General features: G+C 42.8%; 1 protein-coding gene across 1 annotated transcript in view; it reads right to left on the bottom strand.

The window, feature by feature from the left end:
• Positions 1-258: 258 nt before the first annotated feature.
• ELP4 (elongator acetyltransferase complex subunit 4) overlaps positions 259-11,788 on the bottom strand; it is a 125,635-nt gene continuing 114,105 nt past the window's right edge. The window contains exon 10 of the mRNA XM_065755434.1: positions 259-1,307. Coding sequence (XP_065611506.1) covers positions 1,176-1,307 — 132 coding nt within the window. The 3' untranslated portion in view covers positions 259-1,175. The remainder of the gene's footprint in view (positions 1,308-11,788) is intronic.

Genomic DNA, 11,788 nt, shown 5'->3' with positions numbered 1-11,788 from the left:
CACTCCAGCCATGTAATATACTATTAGAAAGACGAAAATCTGCAACTGTAATGCAATCTTACAGTTGGGTGGCTTGCAAGTTCGGTGGAGAAGAATATATTACCTTTCAAAATGGAAGGCAGCCTCAGAAGAAACAATGCAAACCACTTTAATTTACAGGTCAGCATTGCTCTACCGTTCTTTTGTTTGATGGTACGTACACACAGATGCATACAAAGCAGCTGCAAGTTCACAAGCAGTATATATAATGAGGGTAAAGAAGCCCGAATTACTTCTGTGCTCTGCCCTGCTTTAGACCAGCATGCTGTGATACTCTTCCCCAAGCTCAGATGCACTCTTCTGGTATTCCAGCATTAATGTAGCTGTCGGCTTGAATTTCAATCCTGAATTATGTCTGTTGACATAATTTCATAGCGCTGACTTCAATTGTTTAGGATTGCTGTTCTGAACTACATAAGGAAATCAATTCCTTTTTCTACATTTAGTAAATTCTATTCAAGTGCATTTTAATACACGTATTAACCCAAAAGGCAAACTAATTATCCATAATATATTCCGATAAAAAAACCCAACCATTCTCCATTACTGGCAGATCAGAATAAAACCTAAATTTATTATTACGTATTACACGAAACACCTGAAGTATTTCCAGAAATTTCTTAGTAGTATTTCAGTTATAAGAAGGATGTTTTTAGAAACAACAAATGTGCAGTTTGATTTTGGAATAACATGCGAGGACAGATTGCTTACTTTCGTTCGTTTATTTCGATAAATATCCCAGCTTATCAGTCATACAAAATATTAAATGCAGGTATGTACGAAGTCCACTATGAAAAAAAAGTCCTTTGTTTCTGTTGTTAAAAAAAATAATAGAAATGAAGGAGTAATATTCATTTTTGTACTTGAAGGAAAAGATAAAAACACCGTTCATTTCCAGTAGAGCAGAACAATGGCAGGAACCAGCAATAACAGAAGCTTTAACCAAAAGCAAAACCCAATCGAGCCCCAGATCAGTACAAAGAAACCAGGACAAAAAAAATAATAAGGCACCATACGATAACGTGTCTTTTTAAAGACTGCTGGGTCAAATCATTAAGAAAAATATTTATATAAGTCATTAACACTCATAATTAGAGTGTCATACAAATCTGAGTGGAACTGCTAAGTAGAAATCACTAGAAGTCCAGGTGCTTCTTGCCGATGGCCATAGCACCACATCCTGAGCTCAGCAGTTTGGCGGATTCTGCCAGATCCTGTTTGCTTGAGCGGCTCACTGTGTCTGACAAGTCTGGAGGCAAGTGCAGGCGCTGTGGCAGGAGGTTTTCAGGAGGCAGAGAAGAAAGGGAGAGGGAAAACAGGGAGGAAAAAAAATAAGAGTAATTGCAGCAGAATTCATTTTCCATAGCATGTTTCAAAACGCACTTTCTCCTGATTGTTTGATGTTTATGCGCGCAAATATTATCCTACCCACGTGTGCTTTCAGGCTGACCTGCTAACGGCTTTCTACATTTTCACTGTGTGCTTCAACACCGTGGCTTCTGTAAATCAAAACACGTTGTTTTCTCACAAAAATTTTCTCAACAAAATCCAAATCTGCTCGAGGTATTTAATGACATCTACGCAATACTCCCTGAAAAACAAATGCTGCAGCAAATGCTTTCACTTCTGCGTCACTACAATATACACGTGGCTTTCCTTCACACACTTAGGCGTGCTTTGTGGCACGGTTTGAAAATAAATGATGGACAGAGGAGACACAGGGATCACCCTGACCACAGCACCACTCTGCTAAGTGCTTCATCCTCACATTCTGCTGACAGCGTTCAGGGAAAACTACCAGTGACAGTAGCTGCATTTCCATAAGGCAATTGTACACGCAAAACAAGCTCTGCTGCTCCTTCTGAGCAGCAGGAACATGGCATCCATTTTGCTGGTGAGGAAACCAAGGCACAAGTTATGACTGTCCACAAGCACACAGCTCCTGCACAATAGCCCTTACTGATCAGCTATGACAAAAATACTCCCACTCTCCCTCCGAGGATTCCTTTACGCTGGAGATAAATATCAGTACGAGTTAGCTGTGGTAATGTAAGGTGAAAATTAATGGAATATGGAGGCTCTGGTTTGTGAACTGCTGGCTGGCTTTCGGACACAGTGCGGGGCTGAATGCCAGCAGCTGAGGCTGGCATCTTCCACACTGTGCAATAATTCATGGCACCGTATCATGGAAGAAGTGTATTCCTTGGAAGATTGAGCAGGCAGAGGCTGAACTGCACCGCTTTCTGAAGGGAGCAGGGCACAGTAATGGCTGTGCTGCTCTACTAGGCAGGGCAGACCATGCTTATCATCAACTTTTGCTGTATTTTTTGTTAGAGCACAGAAACACACACAGCTGCACTTAATTTGATCCTTTTGCAGCTTCCATAGGATTCTTTCTCAGAGTCAAAAAGGACCTGGACACATCTACAGGTAAGCCTCAATATCAGGGCTCTTGCCCATCACCCTGTTAACTCAGGCTCCCAGTGCATCCTGTACTCTCAGTTCCCCCTTGCTCCTAAGGGTATGTACAGCCATGGACACTGACTGTACTCCATCATCTCCCATTTCTGCATCACTGGCTCCTCTGAAAGCAGCTGACTGCTATCCCACCATTAACATCTGAATCCCAGCACACAAATGCCACACCTGAACAAAGTCCAAATAGGCATCTCAGGATGCAATCCCTTATGCTTTCTGTGTGCAGCTTCAAAATGCATTAATCCTAATAAAAATCTGAACACCACAAAAAGTTACAAGCCTCTGAATGCAGACAAACTGGAAATGCATCACATGGCATTACAGAGGCATCCAAGGGATGAGCAGCAGCCCGATAGTTTTGGCAGCTGCAGGACCTGCACTCACACAGTAAGTGAGAGCATGAATAGGCTGTGATCCCTTCTGAGCACCAGCATTACAGAGTGGGCAGACATTGTCACAGATATTTGCTGACCACAGAGAAACAGACACATTTAAAGACCCGGTTTTGGACAAAGTGTTTCCTGGTGGACAGACTTCTCTGTTCTTTCGGAGGCTCCCTTTCAGTCTCTCATTGGAATGACTGGCTTTGCTCACAAAGGCAGTCCCAGCTGTCAGCGTTCAGGCCTCCGACCCTGCAGCTTGTCTTCATGAGAAAGCATGCCTCCCCCAGCTACCTGCACCCCAGCCACTTCCAGCTTTCTGCTCCCGACCCCTCTGTTCGTGTTTCACAGAATCACGGAATTAAGGCTCCCGATGCCATGGTCCCAGGCCACCTGCCCTTGCCTCAGCCCCTCCACGCTGTCCTCCTGTGGGGCTGTGTCTGCAGCCCTGAGTGTGCAGTGTGACACCGTGAGCTCCGTGTCTGTGATGTAGCGGTGACTGGCTCGTGGTCATGATGTGCTGGTGCTTCCCCACTGCTCCCAGGGCAGGTCAGGAGGGCTTTGAGGTAATAGGCACAATTACACAGAACACAGCTAAGCACACAGCTGCAGGGCATGCCTTACTTAAGGAAAACAGCTCAGACAAAACTTATTGCATACTTTGCCTTACTTTGCCTCTGCTCCTCCCTCTCGGCCTGAAGAAAACTTCTAATGACTTCATTTGTTCTCAACGTGGAAAAAAAGGTAGAAGAGGAAGATAAGAAGATGTAAAGTGTCAGGCCAGAGGGGACACTGGGCAATCCTTTAGTCCCAGTGAAATCTCGTATTGCACCTATGCAGCGGAAACAATAATTGGTTCTTCAAATTACCTTTTGTTTTTGGGGAAATATATGTCTGCGAGAGGTAGAGATTATCTTTACACTGACTAAAATACTCAGAAACAACTGCTGTCGAAGACATTAAAGAAAAAGCAATAGCTCATTCATTGAGGGCTGCTAAAACCAAATATTCTTGGAAATTCTTTAATAAAACTGTAAGAATATTTGCTAACAGTATGGTCACCAAACACATCGACATTGCTAAAGAATAAATAGAGAGTAATTCTTCTTCGTATCTCTCCAAAACCATCACTGTATTGGAAGTGTAATTCCACAGCAGAGAAACCACTGATAACACGAGTGATGCAATAACATTGAGTCTGATCAGAAAAAGAGGTGGGAGATCAGTCTTGAGGTATACTACAGCAACTAACCTTGTGATTCTGCTAACACTGACATTAAGATTTTAACAACCGGGCCCAAACTTCTGAAACTGCAACTTTAAACAAATAAAGCTTTATAATTCTATTTGGAAATCTGACCAAAAAATTGCTTATTAGTCTACTATGGCTACAGTCCTGCCTTGGGGCAGGCAGATGGGTTAATGACCTCTCTAGATCCCTTCTAGTTCCATTTGCTGCAAGTCTGTGAAGGCTGAAGTCACCAAAGCCTAAGGGATTTGGTTCAGAGGGAAGAGGAGGGTGGGGAGAAGAATTTTAGGAATGCTGGGAAAACGAAAGACGCAGGCTCCTAGCCGGGGAGCTTTATATCCTACTCACTTCTCTTTGAAGCAGAACTCTGGCCATTCCATAAAGCCCCCACAAGAGAAAAGAAGCACACTCAGGGCTACAGTGCTTCATCTGTTACTGCTTCCTTTTCTCCTTATGATGCCCATAACGTGTCCCATGCGTTATGCCTTCTTTTTACATCTTGTTTTACTGCCTCATTTCTAACAATTAGTATTTACTTCAATTGCCATAGCACCTAGGAAAAGACTTGGCGTTTTTGTAGGTGACGTGAAAAAGATGGGGTTTAGGGAAAAAGCTGCAGGAGGTCGGTAATGCAGCTGTATAAAACCTCCTCTTGCATGAACCCAGTTTCTTACTTGAACATTATCAAATCATCAAGTGATTGTCAGTGTCACCTGGCTGGAAACGGACTCCTTGATAAAGAATAAGGTACCATGGGCAGGCTGGGGAGCACACTCCATCTGGAAATGCAAACCAGGAACGCATACTTTAAGGAACGAGGGAGCCTGTGGAGGATGTGCAGCACCGTGCTGCCCCATTACCTGTGCTGAGCATGTTACCCTCACTAGACTCATAAGAGTTCGTGTTGCCCGCCTTCCTCATGGGTCACTGCCCAGCATGGGAACCAGCTGTTCTTTTTGGCAAAAACAAATTGCTGTCCCGAGGTTAAATGCAGAAGATGTGCAGGTATGAAATTAAATCTCTTTTAGAGAGAAGAATTTGTTCAAATGCTTGGCGTGGAGGTTGCTTTACGTTTTGGCTTCTTTCCTTGCCAAGTTCCAAATCCAGAGCCACCAGAGATGCGCATGAAATGATTTACATCATTTTAATATTATATGCAGTCTAATGGAGTGACATACCACCAATGCTGACATATGTTCAATAACACTACAATATCAACGTGAAAAGATACAAAACCCTTACTAAGGCCACGAATTCTAAACACACTTCTGAGCTGACGTAAGTTCATTTCTGAGTGGCAAAGCAGTAAGCACTTCACCACTCAAGACACTCTTGCTGCAAGTGATCTCAGCCAGCCTAGGCCTCGGTCAGGCAGAAACCACCGTGTAGTCCTGGACTTTGGCTACGTCTCATGTCTCACAATCCACGTGCATTCCCATCCTGTGGTGGGGATGGTGCCAAACTATCCTCCCATAACTGCAGTTAGGCCCTAGGCAAACTGTGTTAAAACCAGTTTATTAAGAATCTCACATTACATTTTTTCTCAGTATTTCAACAGAACGAAGAGACAAACCAGCAGGTAGCTATATTTCTGTAGAGGGGACAAGAACTCATCTTGTGTACAGGTATTCACATGTGTTATTACCCTATTTATAATTATTTTCTAATTTGTTTCTAAAGATAACATACTTTTAAAAAGAGCATTCTAAATCTTTCTACTTTTCAGTTAACTGGGATTGACCTATAACTAATCATGACAATACCTACCCATGTTAAAATAAGAACACCTATCATATGCATTTCCTATTTCTTTTTATAAGTTGAAGCATAATCGGAACTGTCAAAATTAATTATTGTTAGCATCAGGCGATGAGAGAAAGCTTCCAGTGAGAATAGCTGATAAATATACTTGTACCTACATATCCCTGTCTGCTGGCTGAAGGACACACTGCTAATATGGAAATAATTTTTATATATAGCTAATAGCTCTTAATATATCCCAACACAACTATAGGAGTCTTACTTCTCGTTACTTACTGAACGTAAAATAAAGCTAGGGCCATTCTGACCCCCAGCTTATTTTCAAGGCAGCAATGTTCTGCTGTAGGTTTCCAAAACTACAAGAAGTAATTAAACAGAGACTTGAAAGTATCTTGTTAAAATTAGGGCCAACGAAACCACTTCCTCTTGCGATGTAAAAGCCATTTTACATTTCAGAATGCTGAATCTCATCCAGTATGTGCCTCTTCAGTGCAGCCTTCCAGTGTATCTCCTGTTCAGACATACAAGCTGTGCTGGCTGGCTGGGACACGCTGCGTGGCACTGCTTCAGTTCTCCAACTAGAAAACGGTGCGTCCCGCGTCTGGAGTTAAAACTTGATTTCTTTGAAGTGAAAATATCTCAGAGATCATTTGTAGCAATAAAATACTGTGCTGTACGTGTTTGTGTAAAGCGAATCCCTAGGGGGTTCCAGATGCTGAGGAACTTCAGTTAATGCATGAGCAGGCACTGCTGGGTTTTTACACGTGCAGCATTTGTCAGTGCTTCACCAACAACACCAGCAACCAACAGCTGTTTGAACAGACTCTGTCATTCCAAAGAAGGACTCCAAGATGTGCTGAAGATGATGTGCTACACGTTAAGGAACTGAAGGGAAGGATAAAAAATATCACAAGATTTCCATTCTCTGATGCTTGGGAATGCCAAGTCCTAGTCTGGCAACAGAGCACTTGAAATCATGCTTACAAGTGACAGACACTTTATATTACAATTGCAGCCTTTGCATGGTGAAGAAGCTCCCCATGCCAATAAAGGGGCCTGGAATAGCCACTGATGGCTACAGGCAGCCCAGGTACTACAGCCGTTCAGCCAATCATCTGAACCCAAACTCAGGGAAATACAACCAGAATTACATCCTTAGAACATTGCCGTAATACTTATTTACCATGCTCTTTTCAAGCACACATTGAAAGACTGCCTTTGTCCTGAAGAATTCACAGTCTGAATACACTGAGTGGATAGAAAGGAAGAAGTTAAAACTAAAATAGGCAGGCAGAATGAAAAAGATCATGATAAATAAATATTGTATTAATGCCAAAGCTTTTTTCTTCTTCTACATGGGAAAAAAAAAGCCAAGTGTAAGACGACAGGCACAGGGGAAGAAGTGAAGTGAGAAAAGGCAGAAAAGAAGATGGAGCGAAAAAAAGGAAAGATAGCAGGCATTATTTACACCTGTTAGAGTTGTGACCGGAGTATATGGTCTAAAAGCTGAAGAGAAATATTGTTCTAAATTCAAATAATAGTTCATGGGTCTGATGGCATACTTGCAAAGTGAGCAGACTGACACAGATCCTTAGATCTGTTCCTTTTGCTTAACCCCTCCTCCCGAGCTTATGTAAGAAGACTGTGGGACTGTAATGCAAGCCTGAATAATTCTATGGCTCTCAGGATAGACTGGATGGACGCTAATGTTCATGTCACATTCTCTTTCCAGATGGATTCATTCAACCTCGTTACAGCTGTCTACAAGTCGGCTGTTCAGTGTAACCTATTGTATGGGAACTGCTGAGTCACAGCCTGAACCACTGATTGAGCACCTGGAGAAAAGACCCCGTCAGCCCTGGAAACACAAGTGAAGGCACTTCACCTCCACCTCATTTAAGGGCTGCTTGCTGGTTAGGGAGGTTTTCTTGTTGGGGATCCCTCCTTTGGTGCTCTTTTCTGCAACCCTAGATCCTCAGAGACAGGTGAGTGCTCCTTTCCTTCCTTTTAGCATTCTCTCATTTGCATTGGTCCCTCTGCTGTTACACCTATGTTATGTAGTTAGTATGAGCTGAATCATTCCTGCAAGTGCTGGCCCATCTCTGCTGCTGGTGCAGGACTAGGTGACTAGATTAAACTGAGTTCTTAGCTTGAAGAAGTCAAGGAGAGGAATTCAGTCCTGCAGCAACATAAAGCTTCTCACTGAGGCAGTGACTTCACTCCTCTTTCTTTGAATGACATTGCAACATGCCACGAAGCACGGATTTCCTATCACACTACAGATGGCTCCCTGGAAATGTTCCAGAGCTGCTGGCAAAGCCCGCTCTGCTCTATGAGAACTTGGGTCTCTGCTAAAATGCTTGAGGAGTGTTTGAGCTTCCCAACCAAGACTGTGTATGCAAACAAAAGCTGTGTGAGTGAAGAGAGGGGAGAAAGAGTACTCAGAAAAGGAAGCATCTGTTCTTTGGAGGCCTGACATATTGCAGTGTCACTGTCAACCTCTAGTGTTTCAGCCTAGTTGCAAAACTAGCTCAAATACTTGTCCTCTCATCCAAAGCTGTCTGCTGAAGTTCCCCCTGTTCAAACTTCTTGCTGCAGTTCAGAAAATTCTTTAATACACCAATTTAAAGATTATCCCTTCATCTGAGGGTGTGGAACGATACGAATAAACTGATAACGGATGCTTTGTCTCTTGGTAAAACTGCCCAGATTTCAACGCTCTGTGGTGGGTTTGTGCTCTGAGACAAGTAACTTGCTGCAGCAAGTCTATGTTACAAGTGACTCTCACTGCCCAAGTTACCGTCTCAAAAAGGAACACTGACAGAATTGCAAATGAACTCTGAGTTGACATTCCTGGATGATACGCGTTGTCTAGAAGCTTCTAGAGTGTTCAGCTTCTACAGATTCTATGAAATCCAGCATTTAATGAGTGCTTTCCTACAGAGAGCATAGGAGGGAGATGCTTGGAGGCTCTGGGATGCGTTTTGAGCACGCTGGCAATGCTCATCTCCTCCTCCTTCCCTGAAAATACATCACTCTCCGAAACTCTGTGTTGAACACGGAGCATGTAACTGTACCTGCACACTTTGCTTCTGGCTAGCTACTTGTTACTGGCAGTGGCACAATGGCCAAGGTGTCTGCCTATGAAATCTCTCCAACGTAGGCAGCACTGCTTGTGCTCGGGCAGTGTGAGCGTAGAGTTTTACCTTACACTACACAAAGTAAAACGCACACGCTATGAAAGGCTGTGTTTCAAAGAGAGCAGTGCCACAGGTTTGACAAGTTTCTGCTTAGGAAGCAACGTGCTGGGGGGAGTAAACGAGAGTGCTAGCTGGGGGTCCTTGCTGCTTTACACAGGGAGTCGCGCAGCACTCAGCAGTCCTTCTACTTTTTGAGGTCAGCTGGAATTAGGAAATTTCCATTGCTAGGCAGCACAGCACATCTGCGAAGCATTTCTGGGCTCTCAGAAGTGAGGCACGTGCTGTCCAGAGGAAGATTCATCGCAGGCGGCCGGCCAGAGCCCGCACCCTCCCTGAGCGGGCAGCGCTTTGGGATCGCGATCCTCCTAACTCTGTGCACAGTCGTATTACATGACCAGAGCACAGCAATTAGCACATTTGTAAAGCTTCAGGGATAGGAACAATTTAATAGCTTTTTGAAGCAGACTAATTTTTCAAGAGCTTTTGATCTTTATTTTGTTTTTCATGTGTAGACAAGTTCCTTGCTACAGGTATTTTTCTCAGTCGGCCTGGCAGGAATAGCATGCGAAGAAAAACAGGGGTTATTTAATTTGAAACAGTGCTAGAGATGAAAAAGGGCTATCTAAGTGGGAACTTACTGTTAATCCCTGCTTTAAAAGTACACGTTACTTATAGAGATAAATGTACTGCTGTTCACAAAATCCTCCACGTTTAGGAGCCCAGGCTGCCCAGCAGATGATCAGTTTGTTTATGTTTGCAGCTTTTCACAAGCTGGAAACTTCAGCTGTGCCACGGTAAATTCAGCTGTCAGATGCTCCACAGCAAAGCACAAACCAGGCCAGTAGAAAAAAAAGCAAATCTGCTATCATTGCTCACACCAAAAACGGGCACTGATAGCAGAAGGGTGCTCAATTCCTGTAACTGCCAGGTGAGGTGGAAAGAATTATAGCATTCACGTTTCCGTATCTCCCGTTTCAGTCCTAGCTTGTTGTGAGCCACCAGGGTTTCCGTTTAAAACCTGAGTTCACGAAGCCTTTTAACAAAGTTTCTACCAAATAACTTAAGACTTCAAAAGCCACTGAAGTGTAGCTTAATATCCACGGTGTTGGGTCAACCTACGGTGTTGGGTCAAGCTCCTTTGATATGAAAACATCTTGTGGCATATTCTCGCTTGGTGATTAATGCTGCTTATAGAACACCCATGAAAATTTGCACTGGGGATCCAGTGGTCACGCTGACTACCCATTGGCAAGCCGATGCATTAGGGGAAGTTTGAACCCAGAATGAGAAGTGGCCAGTGAAAGGTTGAAAGACAGGTCCCACTAATTGCTTGTGAAATGGCTCTGTAAAGGATTGTAGGATCCAGTGTAATCTCAAACAAGTGTATTAGATGCGAATGATAGAAATCGGTGTCCCGTTTAATGCCAGACTTCTAAAAGTAAATCAGATTAAAACAAACATTGCTATTTATCCGGAAGTTGTGGGGAGGGCTGAAGATCTGAGCAGATTCCTACATCAAAGATGTGCTTTGTACAGAAACTATATGTCAAATTATAGTTATTTGCTTTCAGATGCTCCTAGCGGTTACTCAGTTTTGCACTTTTCACGTGTCAGTATTTTTTTCATTTTACCTCTTTATTCCCTACTACAAGTAAGACTCTTTAGAGCAATAAGATCTTTAAAATCCCTTTAGTGTTTAGAAATGTCAACAATGCAGTCGACTATACTTGATGAATAGGCCAGACAGAAAAACCTGCCTCAAGTTTTCATCTTGAGAGAAGTAAGGTGCTTTGAAGAGCACTTGATTTGAGATTTAGAAGCCTGCTGCTATTCAGCCAGGCACTCTCGAGAGCTGTTAAGTTCTGACCCATAGCAGGAAAATAGGTTGGAGGGAGGGGAGAGAAACTAGTAAGGAATACGCTTTGTACTCCCTGCATAATTGTTTCTTCTACATGCCATTTAGACATTACTGCCTGTAAATAAATAAAAAAAGCAACTAGGAGACCAGGCAAACCTTATCAGACACTCTTATTTGAATATTTTGAACGTAGCTAAAACTTGCCAGGGGGAACAACTGCAGCACTGGAAAAAGATGAGGATCTAAAGGGAAAAAAATACATCTAAATGGTTCTTTCCATTTGAATAGACGGCACTGACATACTAAAGCTTCGTATTTTTGACAAGAGACATAGAAAACAAAGAGGTTTTCACTTCAAAATATGCGGTGGAAGATGATATAATGGCTTGGTTTGCTATAATTACAAGAAATATTTTTTCACCCTTTGCTATCGTTTCCACAGTCTACATCTAACCTCAACATCAGACTACAATGAGCGCAGCCACCATTATAAAGCGATCAATTTATTATATCTGCAAACCAGTAATAACACCAATGATAAGATGAAAAGACAGCATGCCAAACTACAAGTTAATCCTTTTATATGAGTATCTGTTCTTAAATTAGTTTATTGTGCCTGTACACGTGTTCTCTTGCTCAACAGTACTTTAACTTCATGACTGGCTTCCTTGAGTAAGAAGTTAGTTAATAAGCAAACAGCAAATGGCCATGTTATCTGGACAAATGTCTTGTCAGCCTCTTCTGCCTTACCTTCTAAATCTCTGAGTTTCATAGAGACATAAAAGGCAAAAGTAGGTAATTCCTGGGCTGAACAAAAGAATTT

This window comes from Cyrtonyx montezumae, unplaced genomic scaffold (assembly GCF_038088225.1).
Source record: "Cyrtonyx montezumae isolate F1298 unplaced genomic scaffold, pur_monq_1.0 scaffold_10, whole genome shotgun sequence".
Lineage (NCBI taxonomy): Eukaryota > Metazoa > Chordata > Aves > Galliformes > Odontophoridae > Cyrtonyx > Cyrtonyx montezumae.
The sequence above is the reverse complement of the archived record's forward strand: the minus strand, read 5'-3'. Positions and strand labels throughout refer to the sequence as shown.